At 42.8% G+C, this 21,900-nt stretch overlaps 1 protein-coding gene across 1 annotated transcript; it reads left to right on the top strand.

Moving 5' to 3' along the window:
- The first annotated feature begins 15,433 nt into the window (after nt 1-15,433).
- On the top strand, nt 15,434-16,534 carry LOC102569844 (insulin-like growth factor-binding protein complex acid labile subunit). The gene has a single exon (XM_019491984.2). The coding sequence runs from the start codon at nt 15,447-15,449 to the stop codon at nt 16,512-16,514; it is 1,068 nt and encodes a 355-aa protein (XP_019347529.1). The 5' UTR covers nt 15,434-15,446; the 3' UTR covers nt 16,515-16,534.
- The last annotated feature ends 5,366 nt before the right edge of the window (nt 16,535-21,900 follow it).

Here is a 21,900-nt window from a genome sequence, read left to right as displayed (position 1 = left end):
GCCAAGCTTTTACCCTTACTCCCCCCAGAGTTGTTTTTTTATAACAGAGTCTGGGACACAGACTCCTAGACCTGCAAGCAGTTTACACTCAACATTTAGGACTATCCTAGAATGTATTGTTTTTCATGTCAGGTAATCAGCAGCCTAGATTTGTGCCAATTGCCAATAAAGGCACAAACAAAAAAAGATGATCCTCTCAGGTAAGAAGTCAGGGCACGGGGAGATGTCAAAAGTGGAAGCTGATGATGACAAAACTGAAAGATAAAGTGTACCCTGCCATGATGTGTATTGTTGTGCAGGAGTCACCAAGTGGCATTGTTCCACACAATCTTGCACATTATTTTCGGAAACAAGTGACCAGGATATCATGCTGGAAGATCTGTTGTATTGTGATTGGTTGTGTGACAGATACTCTTTTCTTAACACCAAGGGAAACAACAGTGACAAAACTACAGAAAGCACTACAGCCCAGTGTCTACAGATTAGTAGATAGTAGCCTTGACCCAGCTCCGCTATGTGTAAAATGGGGGGCAAACTCTTTACATCCTGCACTAAGGGGTAGGGTGTTAATTAGTAAAAGCCTGCGCAGTCCTTGAAAAACATAAAACCTGCACAGCAGACAGAGTATTTAAATACCTCATCCTGAGAAAGAGCAGGGAGCAGCACTGCCCAGGGAGAACACAGCTTTTGAGTCTTGGTGCAAGATGGAGAAAATGTCTGCAAATTAATTGATTTATTTCCGTAAGGAGAAGTGAGCTAGTTGATAAGTGCTTTCTTGGGGGAGGGTTAGAGGTGGTCCCAATGTCAGGCCTCAGCACCTGTTCAAATATGCAACATGAAAGTGAGATTTGCTGTTGTTTCCCGCTCCACATGTGGCAGTCTCTGGACATAGGGCCCATTCCACAGAGTGTGTCCAGAGGTGTATCCAACTCCTAGCCCCTGACACTTGTAATTTGTTAAACTGGCAAAATTAGGTCATCTTTAGACTCATGGGGGGGAATCCTGGCCCTGCTGAAATTGGGGACAAACCTCCTCTGGGCTTCAACATGGTCAGAGTTATCTTCCATGGTCTTCAGACTACATGCCAGCCCTTCAGAAACAAACTCAAGGAGAAGCAATGCTTATCTTAGTTTGTCTTTCACTGACCTTTCCTGAACTGGCTGTTTCTTTATTTCCTATAATTATTCTGTTTGATTTATATCCCACCCTATGCATCATGATACATGTCACTTTTCATGGGGGCCTGTTCTTGTTTATCCTAAAAGCTTGAATTGCATCTTGTAGACAGCTGTTGCCATGTACAGAAGGGAGAATGCAGGAATTAATTAACACATTTATTGTCCTTTGTCATTTGTTCCTACTACAGAAAAACAAGACCAAAGAAATGACTGATGAAGTTACAAATATAATGATGTGGTTTGTGGCCGAGGTAACACATCATATATCCAGCAATAATACAGTATGAAGAGGGGAAAAAATAGCTGAGAGAGGCATGAGAGATGAAAAGACCAATGCCAAAAAGTTTGTCTTCACAGGCAAAAAGAGACCACCCAGCAGATCACCAGGATATGAGAAGAGGGGGAGTAGAGGGAAACTAACCCCACTGTTTTCTCAACAGTCACCTGGCCTGTCTCCAGCAAGCAGCAGGCCACTGTCTCTAGCCAGAAAGTTTTGGGAAGAAAGTCTTTCAGAGGCTGAACCAGCAGTGGTAGCTCCTCATCAGGCTGACAGTATTTCTAGTTTGTGCAGGGAGAGCCTGTGCATGGGAGATCTGCTTGAGCATCCCACGCAGACTATCAAAACTGAGAAGTTTCCTTGTAGCCAACTTACCTTAAATACGAATGAACAAGAAAAGATGGCACAGTACAAAATTGTCTCTTTAAGGGAAGATAAACAAAATTGCCCTAAAACAGGCAAGTTTAGAAAATTATTTTCACAGATCAATGTCCAGGGAAGAGACTCTGAGGAACAAGTACAAAGAGAAGGGCAAATGCCAAGGCAGCTTCAGGTCCCTGAGCTTGTACAACCCACATCAGGAGACATCAGGAAACTGAGTTACTGCACAGGAGCTCTGGGGCTCAAACCATCTACATCCCCCCTGGACACACTAACCAAGCCAAAGACAGTCCGCTTCAGAATAACTCTACCCCAGATTGGCAGGCAACTTGCAAGGAAGCCCTTCTTTTCATCACTCAGAAAGATATTTCCCGAAGAGGAAGTACCACATAAGGCAGTGGCAGGGAACTCGCAGCAAGCCCCTGACAATATATGCAATTGAGCCTCAGCCCTTGCAGTCACCAACCAGTATTTATGCTGATTCTTTTTTGAAAGAAATATGTGATGAACTAATGAGCAAATTGGTCCCTTCACAAAACCTACATGCTCAGGACAGCACAATCCCTGGAAGTGATCCTTTATATATCAGCACAGATGTAGCTGATTCGGTGTTAAATGAGCTTTCCATATGTCAGGCCACAGACCTGCCACCTTCTAAAGATCAGGGTCTCTCCCCTGACATAGACACATTGATGGCCAAAATTATTCACTCCAGTTTATCTGACCTTCCACAAGAAAGTGCTTCCAAAGTCTCAGTTTATGCAAACATGAAAAGCAACAAAAGTGTGTCACCAGAGAGCGTAGGTGTTTTGATAAGGAGAGAAATTACTGATTACCAACAGGAAGATCCCTTAGCAAAAGCACCCTCTTCAGCTCCGCATATATCTCTACAACCTGGGGAAATTGATGAGAAGCTTTTCGAAGATGCTACCAAAAGCAACACCTGATGCCAAAGTTCCACACCATCTACTCTGGGGGTATGCCACAGATTTTTGGAAGATATAATCAGCAGGCTTTTATTTAACATTCTCCATGCCACCAGCAGCACATCTTCCTCTACAGGAAAGAAAAAAGAACTTGCAGAATTTGACTTAATTCACATGAAGGTAATCAGTAATGTTATGGCAAAAATCTCTGAAGATGAGAACTTTTTAGCCACCATATTGAACATCCGCATGCCAAGGAAGATATGATTTGAACAATTGCTGATTCGGTCTATAACAAGCTTTTGACAACTTTCAGTTTAAATTCAACATGCAGAATTGTTTAAGAAGTGGGTGCATGATTATTTCTGAAGCTCTTTGTGACTTGGTCTTCCAAGAGATTTTTGGGAATCCATGGCAGAACTCTTTCTGGTGAATTACCACTTCACCACTGTGCTGAACTTGACAATATTGTTGAAAATACACTAAGAGACATTACTGAGCCTTTGGATAACCCAAACAGTTTATCATCAGATCTTAGTAAAATAATTCCTCTCATCATAGAAAAACTAGCAGCAAATCTTTTGTCAACATTTTCTTCCCTCTTTCCCATTGTGAATTTGGATGCAGAAAAGACTTTGTTACTGAATGATGCAACTAGAAAAATACAACTTGCTTTGCAAGTACTCCTGTCAAAACATCAGATGAACATGAATGAACATGTCAATGAAAGAGAATTTTTATACACTGAAGACAGCCAAGCTATGGGAGACCTGCTCCATTCAGCTTGCACAAGCACTGGAGACCATGCTGATTCTGACATTTTTGTTTGCAGAGACCTAACAAATAGGAAAGATATTTTAGCTCATAGAATAGCTTCTTCAATAGCAAAAGATGTGGCCGAACCTGAATTTCAAGCCAGTTCAAAGGCGGAAACATTGCCTACTTCATCTTCAACAGCAGAAGGTGTTAGGATTGTTGAAAAACTGCCTACTGATCTTGGCATGATAAAGAAGATCCCAAAACCAACTTTAAGGACAAAGGAGATAACAGAGGAAGAAATTCTGCCAGACAGGCAACAAAAACACTCCAAGGCTAAGATAAGATGAAGACAAAAGAAGAACAACTGCAAAAACAGAAGCTGGGTTTGAAAAAACCCCAAAGCACTGAAACAAAGGATGCCAATCCCTATAAAAGAACACTTTGAAAATGCCAAGTTGGATGAGTTTCTTTCTCTACTGCTGTTTCATTGGAGCACAGATGCATCTGTTCACCCCACTCCAGCTGCTATCTTTAAATCTACTATCTTCAAATCATCATCATCTACTCAATAAGCCCACAAGCCTGATATTGAGCAACTATTGCTGTTAACTATATCTGATGTATGTGTGGATGAAATGGTTGGTTTGTGTATGTGTATGCCTGCGTGTAATGTTGTGTATGATGATTTGTTTGCGTTTGTATGAACGGTGTGCCTGAAACTCTATGTCTAACTCGTAATCAATAAACGCGGCACCTTGCCTTATCCCCCTTTATAAAGTCTCGCTCGTAATTTGAGCAATTGGCAATTTGTGTAACAACAGCAGAGGATCCAGCCAAGCTGGTTATCAGTGCTCCACACAAATACACACCTTCATAGCTCACATCGTTTATTCACTCTCCTTGTAGACTCCATTTTGGCTAAGTGCAATGGCTGGGTGACTACAAGACTGGACCGGAAATTCAAAGGCGTTTCCCTGCACAAAATCAAATTCTTCTATGTTAAGTGACTGCTCTCTGTTCTCCACAGTGGCTGCTGCTGGTGTTCCAAAAAAACGGTCTTCCTTTTTTAAGAAGATACTGAATGCTCTGTCCAGAGTGAACTCTCTTCTCTCAAGTTGCCTGACACTTCACAGGAAATTCTGGAAAGTCACACCAGAGGTTGTATCTATATGTTATATTGTTTCAGGAAAAATATAAACAGAGTTAGGAAAAAATGTGGTCTGATGGAGGCTGCTAATTGTACTTTGTGATCGTTTGCAACTTCATTCTCATGTAGTTAAACTCAAGAAAGAGGGCAGACACAGAAGGCAGACAGGAGGCCTATTTCACAGGGAGGAAGGAGACTCCATTAAGGATGCATCATTCAGGAGTTAAGGTGCACTCTCAAGCAGTTGGCTGTGCCACAGGATGGGTGTTGGAGAGAGCAGTCAGGAGCCAGCCTAACCAGCAGGTAGTGCCACAAACTCCTTGAGATAACTTAAAGGTGCCACCTAGCAAGGGTGGGGAGTTAAAGCCAACAGGTAATGCCATTTGTAGATGGCAGCAGTCTCCACCTGCAATCACAGGGTAATCAGAAGGCCGCTGGAATCGCAGGTGCCGACGTCATTCTCAGTGCCAGTCGAGGGAACAACTTCCTGACTCTTTAGCTGCAGTGACTGGGGGTTAACCCGAGCACTCTAAGCAGCAGAGCAGCATGGCACAGCTGTCTGAGGGGAGCAAACACCCAGGACTGAGGACCAGTCTGTCTTGGCCTGGCAGCAGGGAGAGGTGAAGGGAGCGTTGGTGTCCCTGAGCCTTGCCCCACCTTGGGAGCTCAGAGCCATGAGGGGATCCTTCAGACTCACTCCTATGAAGGCCTGAATCATTTCTGACCCATCTCTAATTTGTGCCACTTTTCCCTCAAGGGCTGGAATTACTCTGGTGATGGGGGAGGCGGTACTGCCAAGGTCACTGTTGCCCACCCCCAAAATTTAAAGCTTTGGGGGAAGAGCCCCAAGTTAGAGCTGGCCCCCAAATAATGAAGATTTCTTTAATAGGGCTGCCTATACACATGTTCACTGGTGGTTCAATTCTAATGCATTGGAGCAGATGTGATTTATCACGTCCGCTCCATGTTCTCATTAGAATGCTGAGGCATCGCCACCGCGTCACATATATTAAGCCGCCATGCATTTTAAAATGGCCACAGGGTGCTTTAACTAAACCACATCGAATGAAGTTTAGATAAAGCATCCCGGAGCCATTTTTAAACATGCAGGGGCTTAATGCAGTGATGGTGAGGCATTTTAATTAAAGTGGATGCCCAGGAATGACTCTAATGAAAATGCCTCCCTCTCTCACCTTTAAGCACGTGTATAGGCAGCCATGATTTCTTTAAGCCCTTGCTTTTTGATCTCCTCCCTTCATATATGAGGACAATTTCGAGGCTGCTGGCTGCCATTCAGGCAGAACAGGAAACTCTGATGCCCGCTCCCACCTGGAGCTTGCACTGCCTGCCTGACGACACAGCTTCTCCACAATGATGTTGTAGTGTAAGCCACAGGCTGTGGGCTGCTGAGGCCTCCACCAGTGAGTCTAGTTTCTGCTCTCTGCTGTTCCTCCTGCACTTCTAGCTTCAGGACTGTTTCCCATCCTTCCCCAGGCCAGAAAGGGCTCCACTGAAACCCCCCATACTCATTCTCAGGCCTCTTAGCAAGAATGGGCCAGCCTGACCTAGCGCTTACAGGATGGGAGAAGATCGGGGAGTGGTGGTGTCTGCACTGGAGTTCTCCATCATCCTTCCATGTGAGGCATGTTGGGTTACCAGAGTGAGGAGGGAGACCTGTTGCCTCCTGAGGAGCCTAGGATTACCATTCGTCTGGGTTTTCCTGGACATGTCCTCTTTTTTGGCCTCCTGTCCTTGTGTCCGGATGGCTTTTCAAAATGCAAGCAAATGTCTGGGTTTTTGCTTTGTCTCTGCTTTTCCCAGGAAGAGGCAGCTTGGATGCTTGGGGCTGGGAGCAGCAGGCAAGGTGATTGGCTGTCGGGGGTCATGTGCTCTGCACACAGACCTGGCAAGAGTGTGTGTGTATGTGTGTGTGTGCACACGGGCAGCAGGGCTGGAGGGACAGGTGTCTCTGGGTTGGTAGTGAAGAGCACCATCAGTGCCCGGGGGGCAAGGGGCTTCAGGTCGGAAGTGAGGGGCACTGGCAAAGCTGGGGGGGCAGGGGCTTAGGAGTGAGGGGCAGAGGCAGGGCACAGGCATATCAGTGCCCCCCCCCCCGCAATCATATACCCGTCTGCCTGCTGTCTCCTCCCCACAGGTGTCCTCTTTTTTTGATCCTGGAAATATGGCAACCCTAATGTCCCTGGAGAATTGGATTTTATCCCATCTCTGCCACAGAATTCCTGTGTGAGTTCTGCCAAGTTGCTTAAACCCAGCTTGTTTCCAGGTCTGCTCCCCATGTATTTCTGGCTTCTTGACTTCAGAGCAGGGGGATGATTTGCAGAAGTGCCAGCCACTTGCTACTGTAGCTAAAGTCCTTAGTGACTGTCCTACGAATGTACAAAGTGATTTATAATGTTACATATTCTGAAAAAAAAATCAGGTGCTCATTGCCAAATAGGAGGTCCCAAATTAGTTAATCTTTCAGGTCCCCATCTAAAAACAGGGATAATACTTCCTCCCTGAATCCTTACAAATCACATAGATATGATGGTGGCATGTACCATAGAAACCCCAGGAACATATTATTAAATCTGTCTTCAAAGGCAGCTTTGAATAGTGGGGAGTAAATACAGTTTGGGATTACACACTGAAGAGCAAAGAGAAAATAAAGCATTGTATAGTTTTTCATTCAGGGCATGTTGTCTAATCCGTGCACACAGTGAGGGAAGAGTCCTGTGGAAAAAGTGTGTGATGATCATTTAAATAATGATTATATTATAATGTGTATGTGCCTAGGAACAGAATTAAGACAGAATTAAATTTGCAGAGACTGGCTAACTTTGACATTTCCTAACTCTGGACTGTTTGACTATGCAGTTATGTGCTCTTAATGTAAAAACAAAGAAGCAAGCAAAAAAACCCAACTATGTGAAACTTTACATGGATATTACTGGTAGGCTTGATAACCATTGGAATCCAGTGCAGAAAGGATGAGCTGGATCAGGATGGAGGAAAAGGAGAGAATTGGGACAGGGTCTTGTGAGACTAGGACCAACGTGATGCCCAGTGGGAAAAAACTGGGAGCCAGTGAGGAAAAAGGGAGGACTGGGAACAATATGGCTGGGATGGAGAAAACTACTGTGTGAGGAGGGTATGGGGAAAGCTGGGGGAATGAAAGAGACTGGGGCTGTTAAGACACTTGTGCCACTGTTAGTGTTCTCAAAGGAGTCGAAATGTTCTCATTGTGGCCTCAGGCCATCACACTTCATTGCATCCTCTTTTTGATAGTTCAAGGACCTGTCATTTTCACCTGGGCTGGCACATGAATATGACTAGGAGGACACCCAGGTTTGTGTGTTGTCTGGTGCCTCAGTGCAGAATGGCATTTTAACATCAGCGGGGAGGAGGACTTGCCATGCGGCATTTACCTAGATATGTTAAAACCTTTCCAATCTGCATTAGACGTGCTTCTCCTGCCTAGCTTAACAGCTGGGACCTCTCACAGCTGTTGCACCCAGAGAGAGTCCCTTATAGTCCAGCTCTGATGATAGCACAGAGCAAAAGGAGGCCTCCATATAGATGAACCTGTCCTCTGGCAGATCTGCGGGATCCACACAGATCCAAATTTGTGATTTTGAATGGACTATTTAAGTTCATCCTTCTTCCACACGTCATTCTTTGCGTTAGTGTCTCTAGATTAAATGTTCCACTTTAGTATTTGTGTCCAATATATTATAGTTATGGACTTGAGGAAGCTCAAAATAGTGTCTTGTTATATGTACCATTAAAATCCCTGTGGAGATGGGACTTTTTGAAAACAGAGTCTTTTACTTAAAAAAAAGAAAAGAAAAGAAATTAAAAGGGCGTGTTATCTGCAGTGTGTTACCTGATTTTTGTCATCTATCTCTAAACAGCACTGGAACTAGCTAAAAATGACTGTGTAATGATTTTAGCCCATCCCTGAAAGCAACTAAAATGCCAGACAAACTTCAAAAAGTTACTAGATGTTGCTAGGCAGTGGCACCTTTTAAAGTAATCAGAAATGTCACTGGACAATTTACCAAGTATTACGCACAGTAAGCCGATACAAGATTCTTCATACATATATTTTGTCAGCAATAACTCCCCCAAAATCACTAGGGGAACCCACAAAATCATTCAATTTAGCAACCACATCACTTTTTAATGTTTTAAATCCTGTAAATTATTGTCCTTGGTGATATCTTTTTGCAATGAATTAATTTATTTCTTGTGTAATAAAAGTGGCTTATTTGTGAGATCTACTTATGCTATCCTATGTCATGCTACACGCACCATCATTTTACTAAATAACTATGAATCCAGCCCATCATCTTCAGTGAAAAGCAATGATTAAATGGAAGCATTGATTTTTTGTGGAGCTTAGGTGCCTTAATATTTCTTTGGGATCTTGAACTGAATGTATGCTCATTATTCTGCCATGACCCTTTGTATCTGGTTTCTCTTTAAGTGAAAATAACCCAATCTTTTCATTCTTGCCACGTGTGGAATTCTTTTCATGTTATTAATCATTTTATGTTGTCTGGACCACTTCTGTATCTGTCACTCACTCGGAGGCTGAAAGGTATATGCAGCAGGTAACCTGGCTCTGTCCCCAGCGTACTACTGAGAATGTGTCGAAAGCTCTTAATCTGTAAAGTGAGAAATGTAACCAAGGCAGCTTCACATCCTAACAAGATGAATAAAACAGTTCAGATTAAGGGTGGTGTAGTGAGGCTAAATGAACCAAATTCTTTCCTGGTGTAATCTATTGTGCCTAAACTAAAGAGTATAACTGAAGTAAAGAAAGGAAAGGTAAACCTAGGAGGCTAGATAGGATGCTTTTTAATTATCCTGTTAGAGACAGGGGGGTGGTAAAGGTCTTGAACTTCAGGGCAGCACTGTGCTTTCATATAAACAATTGATGGATGTCTTGTGATTATACAACACTCTGCAGATGATGAATCCTAAGACCCAAAGTGTAGACATGGTAAGGAAAATGTGTTTTGCCAAGTCCCCATGGTGTGGCTTTTGTCTTTCAGTTAGCTTGGTGTGATCTAGTACAGTTTGCTCAGCATCACTTATTCTCAGTACAAGGGCATCCTGTGTACAGAAGGTAGTTTTGAGAAGGTATGAGGTAATATTCAGCAATAAGTCAGTGAGAACCCTAAATTAAATGCAGCTTTATGGGTAGCAACAATTCTAAATTCAGACCTGTGTCATTTATTGCTAACTTATTTCAGGACCAGAATGTGATCTATTATACATATCTATATAGGTCCCCAAGGTACTTATTTATGCCCATGTGCAGTACGGACAGCATGGAGGGTAGAAATGGGCCCTGCAGAATTACTATTTGCATGTAGATGGGTGGAAAGCAGGCATGAGTCTTTTCTCCCATGTGTGTCATTCTGCTTTGAGTTGATGTAAACTGCCAGGGTATTGTGGTTTGCTACTTCCCAGGGCAAGGGAAAAAGGAGAAGCAGCTTCTGTCTCCAATTCAAAACCTGCTTTCCAGTTCCACTGTCCTGGGGGCAGTGTAACATGCACTGTCATCTATGCCTGGTTTGTGGCAAAGCTGCTCTTTAGTCTCCAGTAATTACCTCTTACCCATGACTCTGCTCTGTATGGAGTCCACTCTTTTGGTGTTTAAATTAATTTAAATAATCTGTTGTATAAATTACTAGCAACTGTACTGCTGAGCTATGGATTTGACACACATTCCCTCCAATATTGGCTAGGAGGGAACTGTGCAATGTGCAAATATTTTGCAAAGCTAATTGTAGAGGATATTCTTTGCATTCAGAATGGTGCCAAGGACTTTACCCTGCCATTTTCACATGCCAGACACATTTCCAAAGGAGGGTTTCCAGCAATAAAGTATTTCATATCAGATGCTTTGATTCAGAAATTGCACTCAACTTTTTGCTGTGAAATAGAATCTAGCCACAATATATATGTTTATCTGCACTCCTTTGCTTTATGCTTCCTGGTACATCCTTGGCCCCTGAGTGAAATCTGTTGAAGTTAATGAGTCCCTTCCTACCATGCCCCGTCCCCCTTTTTCTCCCTCCTGCACTTCCTATCAACTTTGAATCCAGGCATGTTTTACATAATACAGACGTTTTTCAATATGAATCTGGGCATGTTTTACATAATACAGATGTTTCTCAATATGTTTCAAAGGCTTAGGAAGTCATTGTGTGTGTGCACACCAGCTATTTAGGCTTGTATTCACTTTAGCAATGTTTGCATATACACTACATTCATTTTTTAAATTAGACTGAAGTCTAGGAGCTGTTTCTGTGACCCAAATTATGAAGAAACATGTCCCGTATTGTAAGGGAGAGTGGCTAGTTGGTAGCCCTATGCATAGTTGGTACCATCTCACCTGTCTGGCAAGGAGATGAAAACTGTTTGCAGAGAAGGCAGGTGGCAAGCGTCATCTTGTTGGTTTCCTGCCTCCAGGTGTCTGAATTATTAACACTTTCCTTACTGAGCCCACCCCCTCTGCCGCATATGCACACATACATTTCAACAGGTCTCTTTGAATACAATAGCACTCAACATTTCCACCTCTGTTTATTTTCCATCACGCCCTGATAAGGGGGAAAGTCACCTGTGGAGGGCACAGTGGTCAGAGTATCAGACAGCTAGGAAGGTAAGAACACCTTCTGTTTCCAGGTTGTGGAAAAATTGGGTAGAAATGATGTCTGTCAGTAAAGGTAAATCCAGATGATGAGAACTGATCATTTTGACTGAATTCTGTGCTGTCTTAGATATGAAATATTTATTTACTTTCAGCTGATAAAATTTAATAGGTACCACAAAGCCTCAAAAGGCACTTGAAAGGAAAATGAAGTGTGTGTGTGTGTGTGTTATCTTGCAAATTATTTACAATATATAAGTGTAAATATTGGTTCTTTTCAGTTGGTGATCTACTAAGACTTATTGGAGTGACCATGCACGTATACTATTTTCTCTAAGGCTTGGGGGTTGTTTGGCTTCATGACATATATGGCTTGAAGAAACCAGATGATATTTGGACCTTTTGTACTAGGTGCTGTAGAGGCACAGAATGAGAAATAAGGAGTCTGCAGTGAGCTTGCAGTCTAATTAAGCCTATAATAGTGTCCATCTCTTTTGGTTTCTCTTTTCCAAAACCCTTTGAAATGTCAAACCTGGAAAAGAAGTTTGTCTTTCAGTTTAAAATACAGCTGGAACTTGGAGTGCTATATAAAACATCATAGCTTTAATTACTCAAAAATAGGGTAGTGCAGTTCAGTGTGGTGCTACCAGCCTGTTTCTTTATAGAGCGAAATAAGGTGAAGTGTGAAGGCTGTAAAAGAGATAATATAAAGATCAGGGGAGAACACATCAAACTAATTCTAACACCTAACAAATCCAGAGCATAAATCACTGGATATCATCTTGAAATGACTTTTTTATGGTAGGATCATCATTTAATGAGGAGGAAGACGGATCTTGCTTGCATTTCTCATTTTATTTTTAGTCTCGCTGCTAGGGAATAAGAGAGCTATAACCTTAATCCTTCTGCTTTTCCACAGATCATACAATCATAAAAATTAGATATGGAAAAGACCTATTAGGTTGTCTTGCCCTGTCCTGTCTTCTTGAGGATTCTATTCTCTGATACAAATTTAAAGCCTTGTCTGGTAAAGTCTTAAACATCTGGGGTTTCATTCAGGAGGCTATCCCATGATATAACAACATAAAGGTTTGAAGTGATTTTTTGCCTTTAGAGAATCTCTTCATGATTGTTTGGAAAATGCTTATCATAGTGTGGTAAATAATATAGAGCAAAATATTTGTTAGGAAAGTATTTAGCTGCTACTGAAAACAATGCAGCTCCAAAACTCAGAACGTCTTTCCAAAATCCCTTCTGCTTAACTCTGCAAAACCTAGTAGCTGCATTTAATCCTTCAGAGACAGCTGGATGAGACTTTGAAAATAGCAGAATAACAGTCACATATCCCATCTACTCAGGATGCCAAACAAAGCAGATGGTTTTGTGTATGAAAGATTGCGGCCGTCAAAATGGAAATGACTTGTTTGCTCAGCTCTTTAATCTATTTTTTCTTTCTGGGTTAACAGAAATAGTTTCTTTTCTGTTTTGTTTAGCAATTTCCTTCCAAACAAAACAGCATTCTTCACCCAACTGTTTATAGAGTTTTATGAAATCATTGCAAATTCACTGTGAAATCACAAATCACTGTAAATTGTGAAATATTGAGCTCTAAGCCCAGGGGATCGGATCTCATTTACAGTAAAGCCTCTTATGCTAGCAGCATAACAGCACCTTGAAATGGGCATAGAATAGCTAGCATTGCCATATTGTTAAGATTTCCTTTAAATCTAGCCAGTCCTGGGACCAGGCAGGTTGTCACAAGGCAAGAATGAAGAAGGAAAAGAAAAACTAATTGTCCTAATTATCTTTAAATGGTTCACAAGATCTCTAGGTAATCTTCTGAAACTCTGTTTGGCTTTGACTTCTCCCATCTTTACAAAAACACAGGGGAGGAGGGAAAATGAACAGTTGTTGCAAAGTGTGGAGAGATCTTCTGGTTTTAATTGCAGGTGATAAAATAGATCACAATGATTACAGCCCTGGTGTTAGCAGATATTTTAAAATTAATAATTAAATGTAAATATGATGTCTTTGCTATGTGCTAAATAATGTTTCTCTGCAGGCACACGAGGCTGTAGCTCAGCTAGACAAACACTGTTGATGTCCTGAACAAGAGGACCTCCATTTAAATTATTTCTGATAAACAGATTGCTTAGAAATCTCCTACACTGGATGGTTCCTTGCAAGAAAATTTTGACTGTAATTCAGTCTTGTAGATAATATATTGCAAAAGATGCATTTTTGGGAATAGCTGTATTGCTTATTTCAGATCCTTAAGGCTTGACTATGTTGCTTCTCAATTAGCTTGAGGAGCTGCCATGATCAAGTGACACAAAACATTTCCCCTCTGGGTTTCAACACTGCGTCTGAAGCATCACTCCATCCTAGTAACCAGGGGAGTGAGAGGAGTTTCACTTCCCTAAGCCAGAGTGGCAAGCACATTAAGTTGGAGCTGTGGCAGTCAGGCTGCCAGCCCAAAGGTGAAGCTTTTTCACAAGGGCTAGGGACAGGCATTCAAAAAGTCTGAGCCTGAATTAATTCAGTCTTTGCAGGTTAGTCTAACCTGCAAAGCTTGAACAAATTTGGAGGTAGATAGACATTCCCTTTTCATTCCAGAAATCCAAAACAGCTCAGGCTAGAAGCTGGGGGGCGCTAAAGCAGCCCTCCCTTCCCTTGCACAGAGCTGAGCTGAGGGGGGTATGACCAGGCCCCAGCAGGATGCTATGATTAGGGAGGGTTTCCCCCAGTTCTGAGCAGCCCAGCAGGGAATTTTTATCACCCCTAACTCAGTGTTTGTCAACCCATTATGAAAACAACAGAAAGACGTTACCAGCTACCTGTTGATTCTATCTTTGTCTGAGTGTGCCACAGCTTGGAGGCAGCCAGCATGTGATCTGCTACTTAATGCTGAGAGGTGTCTGTGTGGGACAGGGGAATGCCTGCTTAGCAGAGAGTGGGGAGGAGACGGGATGAGCAGAACCCAGGCAGAGCCTGCAGTCTCTGCCGCATCTGCAGCCAGGGAGCAGAGGGGAGGGGCCAGCCCTGCTGTGAAGCAGAAAGCCCCGCCCAGCCAGAGAGCATGCTGGGATGCTGGGGGAGTCTGACTTAACTTAAATCAGCAAGGGGTCTGGGACAGACATTGCATAAACTGGTTTGAGCCAAATCAGTTAAGTCTGATACTACATTCAACCAGGCTTATCTCAAACCAGTTTCAGACATTTTCAAACTGGTTTATTGGCACTGAACATCTGTTCTGTTACAGGTTTAAACCAGTTTCTGATCACTTAAACTGGTTTATGTGTAATGTCTGTAACTAGCCAAAGTGTATACCTGATTGTCCAAGACTGTTTCTCACACAGGGAACCGGAGTTCTTATGGTAACAATTGTCATCATAGTCTCTCTTTCTTAAAATGCATTTGTATTCTTTAAAAGGCACCTAAAATATATCACTGGCCTCCTGAATACATTAAATGTCCTGTTATTTTCTGTCAGCAATAGTTGTAGTGGCCACTGCAAAGAAGTCTAGTCCTTACATTTATGGAGATGTGGAGATGATCTCTGTACAATAGCAACTGGGAGGGGCCACACTGAGATAACAATTAAGAATTGTCAAAAGTACTGTTGTCTTATACTTCAATGTGGAGCAACAACTCAACTAGGCCAACTTGTTCTTACTCCCTTGTTCTCTTTGTAGCTGTTTATAGGCATTGGTGTGGGAAAAATCTTAACAAGAAGTAAAGCTAGGCGCCACTGAAAAGAGGATGGTATAAGCCAGAAATAAATTTAAACATCCCTAGCATATAACTCAGAACTAAGGATTTCTCTCTGTTTCTCCCCTTTCTTTAAGTAGAAAAGCTTAAATAGATCCCTTTTAAAACCCACTGTGTGTGGCTCTTACTGAAAAATATTTTATGTATTCATTAGCATCACTATTTTTCACCTAGTTATCAAATAGGAGTCATAAATTATATCCTATAAACAGTAATAGAAAGCTTATGCATCTGTTAGCACTGTAACTGTCCTTTTTTTTTTATTATGCTCTACACGTAGCATACATTTTTACAATAAATGTCCTCTTATTCCTCTCTCACAGTACGCAGAAGGAGGCAGATGATGCATGCTCACTACTTTATTTGGATTTGGATTCACTTTTCCTTTGGAGCCTCTGAATTTTATCACCCATGTCAAAAAATCTGCCTCTGCAAAGAAGGGGCCAAGTTTGTAAACTGCTCTGGAGCCAACGTGACTGCTGCCCTCACCTTTCCTCCTGAGACAGAGCACTTGGATTTGTCCAGCAGTAACTTGTATTCTGTCCCAAGCAAAGCTCTGGACTCACTGTGGAAGTTACAAGTTCTTCTTCTCAGTGGGAACTACATTAGCAGGATTGAAGCGAGAGCATTTAGTTCCCTAGAGAGACTCCAGAAGCTTGACATTCAAAGAAATGAGATTACAGTGCTTGGAAGCAGCTTTTCAACAGGGCTCAACTCCCTCAGAGATCTCATTTTGTCCTACAACAGGCTCCAGAAACTTTACTACAGAAACTTTCAGAACTTTGAGAACCTCCAGAAACTCAACTTCCAGAACAACAACATCTCCTCCATAGAAACAGGGGCTTTTCGGAGTCTGACCCGCTTGAGGCAGCTTCATCTTCAAAATAATCACCTCCTCAGCCTCCATAATGGGGTCTTCTCCATGCTACAGCATTTAGAGGTTTTGAACTTGGAGGGCAACAGGATAAAGACCATTGCTCCTGGGATCTTTACTTCCTTGAACAGCCTCACAGTACTTAACTTGGTACATAATGAAATAGAGCATATCCGGTTCAAAACCTTCCTAACTATCCAAACTCCTGGGACTCATATCTTGCTCTCCTTCAATCCATGGTTTTGTGACTGTGACTTGCAGAGGGTCTTTGCAAAGTTGCACAGTGTCAGGAGGCTGATCTTGGATGACTATGACAACATGACATGCATGGAACCACACGTCCTAAGAAACCTGCCCCTGTCCTCTGTGGACACTCAGCTCTGCATTGCAGAGACTGTGACGGTTCTTGTCATTACTTTCACAGTATTCATTACTGTGGTGGCTGCCATTGTGATGGCTGAACGGAACAGGAAGAAAAGGACAGGAAAGCACTGGAGTGAGGAGAGCGAAATGTCTTATGAATCACAAGACTGACCTTGTCATTGTGAGCTTTCTCCAAAGCCTATGTTACTCAGGCATGTAATGAGCATGTTTGCTCAGACTTTGCTATTATAAGAAAACACTGGAAATTTTACCATGACTCTCAGCAGCTGGTGAAATGCCTCACCTGAAAAGAAAGGAACTGTTTAGAAACACGTCTTTAGAAAGGGGTTATTGGACAGGCTGTTTCTACCTCTAGGAAGAATTTGGCATTGTTTGTTTCTTGTGAATTTAGCATATGCTCTGGTGAAGAGGATGTTTGTACTACTGTTGTGCTACTGACTGCTGTTGCTGGAGATCATCGAAACAGATTAATTTAAATATCTAATTGTTTTTCATCATTTGGGGTGTTCTCTTGTTGCTTTTGACTCAGCCTGGATGGTGAAAGCAACTTTGCATGCTTCATTTGCTGGTCCAGGTTCTCATCCCTGGTGAGGAGGGCTTGGCACAGATGGGAAAACAAAGCATGGGGATGGGAATGGAAAGCAGAAAGATCAATTCAACACATCACTGATTTGGGAACCACTCAGTACTCAGCCATTCCCTTTGCACATTCTCCTAACATCCACTGGCTACCTACCACCTTCAGTTCGACTAGTTGGGGGGTCACCAGGGAACAGAGATGTCAAATATGTCCTCTATTCCTCCACCCACGCCTCCTACCCCATCTCTAGGGAGGGATTGCTCTAGAAACAGCTGTAGAGACTATGCAGGGGAGACTGCCCACCAGTGAAGTAAGTTGGCTTTGGGTAGCTTTGATTCACCAGAGCACAACAGAATTGGCTTAAAGCAAGGAGGATCTTGTCCTTGGTTTAATCGGAGACCTTTTCTGCTTGTTCCTCTCTAGCCCGGTGATGAAGTGTCTTGGTTTCTAACAATGCAGAATAAAGATTTTTTTTTAAATCCCTGATTTTGACATTTTTAAAGTCCTAAAAACATTTATCTTCCTATTTGGCCTTGTAGATAGCCCAACCTTTTAGAAAAGCCTAACCTGAAGTGCTGGGCTGCCTTGTGGCATCCTTTTCATTTATTGCATGAAATAATTTGCCAGAATTATTTCATGCAATAAATCTTACACACTCTCAAAATGTATTTACAGCTAAGCTTAATAGGTTTTGCAACAGTGACATATTTTATAAATGTTTTATGCTGCAAATAATATATGAACTGTGTGCTAAGAAATGAATGAGCTTTCCCAAATGTTCACTTTTTTGGTGTACACTAACAGAAATGACTGATTAAGAAAATTATAGAATTAGAGCTAGGGCTTTATCTGGGACAGTTCAGCGTAATGAGGATGACTTCAGAATGGCTATGCCAGTCTACTGCAGCTGACGAACAGTATATATTCACTGAAATGTTAATTTTAATGACCAGCAGTCAAGTTACTCCTCTTCATGTGGCCTGGTTCAACTGAGAGCAGCCAGACTGTGAAACAACACTTGAGTTGCTCTGTCTACACTGGCGCTGTACTTACCTGTGACTGGCAGTAAGATTACTGAGGGAACTGGCAGGTCCCCTCAGTATCCCATGATTTTTAGTGTTGTGGTAAATAGAGTTCCTCAACAAAATCTTTCCTAGGAACAGTGAGAGAATGTGTCTGTCTTGTGTGGATACAGAGAAGAAACTGTAAGAAGGCATTTACCCTATGGAGTGCTTATGTTAGCATCATCTGTGCTAAGCTCCAGAGAGTCACCCCACACTGTTTTTCTCTTTCAGTTTTCCAAACACACTAAATTATTAAATATTTGCTAAGTGTTTCAGTATCCTTGGGGAGAAGGTATTCTACATGTGCAAAGTGTTATTGTGTTATATGATGCCACAATGGCAGTGGGAGAAAGGCAGAAGGCATGGTAGACTTGCAGCGTATGCATTTGATGAAGTAAGCCTGCTGCTTGTGAAAGCTTATGCTATCTATCTCTGATTTAGTTTAAGGCCTTGTCTTCAAGGGGGAAAATTGACTGCAATTTTCATAGAAGTTAGCTACCATATTTACTCAAATCAAAGATAACTCTGAGTTCAAGAGGACTCTCCAATAATTAGATTCCATATGTGGAAAATGTATATATTTGTTATAATTGTCCATGTATACAACCTAATTATTGGAGGATCATTTTAAATTCATCCCCCACATCACTGCAGGGGGGCAGGTGGTGTGGGGAGGTCAAGCAGCTTGCCTCCTGCTTGTGTCTGCCCCACTCCCACCTGCCTTCCCCCTCTCCCTTTATTCCCATTCCTCCTCCTCTCCAACCTGTCTCCCTCTCCCCCCAACCTTTATTCTGCACCAGCAGGCTCTGTGCAGGGTGCCTGGGGAACTGAACATGGCCCCAGCCCAGCCCCATAGCATGTGAGCTGCTATGATGCTGCTATGGGGCTGGGCTGGGACTGTGCTCAGTGCCCCAGGCACCCTGTGGACAGAGCCTGCCAGCATGGAGCAAGGGCAAAGAGGGAGAGGGACAAGCAGAGGCTGTGTATCAGGGAGTTGGGGTGGGGAAAGGGCTACATGGGGGACAGGCAGGGTGCAGAGACAATGGGGGTGGTGGTATGAAGCTATGACCCTGACCCTAGGAAGGGGCTGGAGCCTGAGCCACAGCAACCCCCTACCCCTTCTTCCCTCTGCCTTTGTACTCAATTATAAGATGAGGAGCTTTTCCCCCCATGTTAAATGGGACAAAAATATCTTCTCTTAGGATCAAGTAAATATGGGCTATTTCAGAATAACTGCCCCATATACTGTTCTTGCATAAGAGAAATGTATTCTACAATACTTATCCTGCTTTCTGAGCACGGTAATTATTTCAGAATAGTTATTTATCCCTGAATAATGTACCCCCACAGGGGAGCTATTCCAGATTGGAGTTTTGGCAGGTTCTGGGTGGAGGGAGATGTTGAGGGATCAGGGGAGGCTGGCAGGTCTGCAAGGTTGGTAGGCAGGCTAGCAGGGGCTGCCCAGTCAGGAGAGGAGAGGTCAGGGGGCTAAAAACAGCCCAGTCAGGGTTGGGGGAGTGGGAATAGTGCAGCCCTGGGGCCAGGGTGAGCCACTGGACTTTCCCAGCCCAAGGCCATGCTGTGAACATGTACAGACATGTTCCAGAGATCAAGGTAACCCTTTCTTAGATTGGGTTAACCCAATCTTGGTCTAAGTTAGCACACCTACTCAGATGAACTAATTTAGATTGGGCACACCATTTTTGGACGATTTAAGTTGTCTGCATGCCTGTACAATTAAGCATTTAGATCCCTAACCCTGGTTAGGTCAATCTAAATGTAATGAAATATGTTGCTCTGAAATAGCAGGGTCAGCCAGTTTCCTCATTTAGACATGGTGTAATTGAAATTTATTATTTTTTTTGCTACTTGGGTTCTACCATTGGCAGGAATCTTGACCTTCAGACTGAATTGACTAATAGAATCAGAAACGCAGGTAAGAATTTCAAGCTGTTGCAGAAAAGTGCGTGGAATAACAGCAAGCTGTCAGCTAAGGTGAAGGTACAAATCTATGAGACCTGTGCTCTGTTATCCCTGTTTAATGGTTCAGAAAAGTGGACTACATACGCTAGGCATATCAAGAGACTAAATAGCTTGCACATCAGATGTCTGTGTAAGATCCTGGAAATAAAATGGGAAGACAGAATATCAAACACAGAGGTACTAGAGCATGGAGGATTTACACACTTGGAAAGCACTATCAAGAAGAAAAGGTTGCAATGCATTGGCCACATCTGGAGAATGGAAGACAGTATCCCCACAAATATTTTGTATAGTGAGATTCAAGATCACTCTAGGAAGTGGAGTTGCCCTCTATGGTGGTACCATGATGTGTGAAAAAATGATATGAAATCGTTCAACACCAATGTAGAAAGCTGGGAGGAGCACACAGAATCCCATCAGATCTGGAGGGAACATCTGGCACTGGGTGCAGCTCAACATGGAGTGGCTTTGATCCAGATGATGGAAGCAAAGCAAGGGAAAAAAAAAAGCAGCATGCTGTAAATTTTTGGAGTCCAATTCGGACAACATATGGATTTGTGAAACTTGTAACAAGCTGTGCCACTAACATTGGGCTTCTCAGCTACAAATGGATCCATCAGGCATCTACCTAGACCTCTTACAGATACACTGTGATCGAGGATTGACAGTTGCCTTCTAATTGAAAATGGATAGAAAATCATCCCCACATATTAGTGATGTGTTGTAGACAAATTCTTCAGTGGAACTTGGATACCTGTTGTAAAAAATATTATCCAGGGGTATTTGTTGTAGTTGCAAAAATTATATAAGCATCCATATTTTACTTCATGTACAACACAGTTGTTCTCCTTATGAGAACAACTCTCTTTTCTTTCAGTGTTCTGCTTTTTGTTTCAACTACTGAACCTGTAAACCTATTTAGGTGCATATGCATTTTCAATGTTTTGTGGTGTAGCAGACATAATAGTTTGAATACAGGCACTCCTCACTTAACGACCGAGTTCCGTTCCTGCGACTAGGTCGTTAAGCGAATTGGTCGATAAGCGAGGAGCCGCCCCTTGATACTGCGTGCCTTGGCTTGAGACGCCGCGCTGCCGTTTCCACAATACGTTTCGTACAATACCAACTGCTCGGAGAGCTGGTCGTAAGTCCGCGCGGTCGTTAAACAGGTAGGTCGTTAAGTGAGGAGTACCTGTATACCAGATCTGACTACAATAAAGCATATGGCAAGACATACTGTCAAAAGGATTGGAGACTTAGACATTTTTACACACACTCGATCCATCTAAGCCATTCGCAGCTCCCTGCCTTCTTCATCCTACATCTATTTCCTGTGCATTCTGATGTGTGCAGACCTAGCCTTATGAATTTATCTCTTCAGCAATCCCTTGTGGTCAAGGATAATTGTCTTCCGTGATGGTTTTATCTGAGGGTCCAAAGATGGCTGATGAGGCCAATCCGGAATTGACAGACTCTGGTGGAACTTGGTCACGTGTCTCCATGGGGGGTGAGTGGCTCCAGATTCTTGATTCTGTCCACGAACCACTTTTTCTGTAGCTCCTACTTTTTCTTCTCCTGTTGTTGTTGTATGGTTTCAAATTACTGAGATCCTTGCAACAGACTTCCTCTGTTTGGGGTGGTACTGGGTAGTCTACTACGAGTTGGTGTCAATGTTGCATTTTTTCAAGTGGGCCTTGAGGACATCCTTGAAGTGCTTTCTCTGTCCTCCTCTTAAGCGTACGCCTTGACTGAGCTGGGTGAATAAAACTTGCTTCAAGAGTCTAGAGATGGACATCTGGATCACGTGGCTGGCACAGCAAAGTTGATGTTGAATGATCATTGCCTCTGCTCATGGTGTTTGATTGCGAGAGGACACTAATATTGGTGCATCTATCTTCCTATTGGATTC

This window comes from Alligator mississippiensis, chromosome 4 (assembly GCF_030867095.1).
Source record: "Alligator mississippiensis isolate rAllMis1 chromosome 4, rAllMis1, whole genome shotgun sequence".
Taxonomy (NCBI): Eukaryota; Metazoa; Chordata; order Crocodylia; family Alligatoridae; genus Alligator; species Alligator mississippiensis.
The sequence above is the reverse complement of the archived record's forward strand: the minus strand, read 5'-3'. Positions and strand labels throughout refer to the sequence as shown.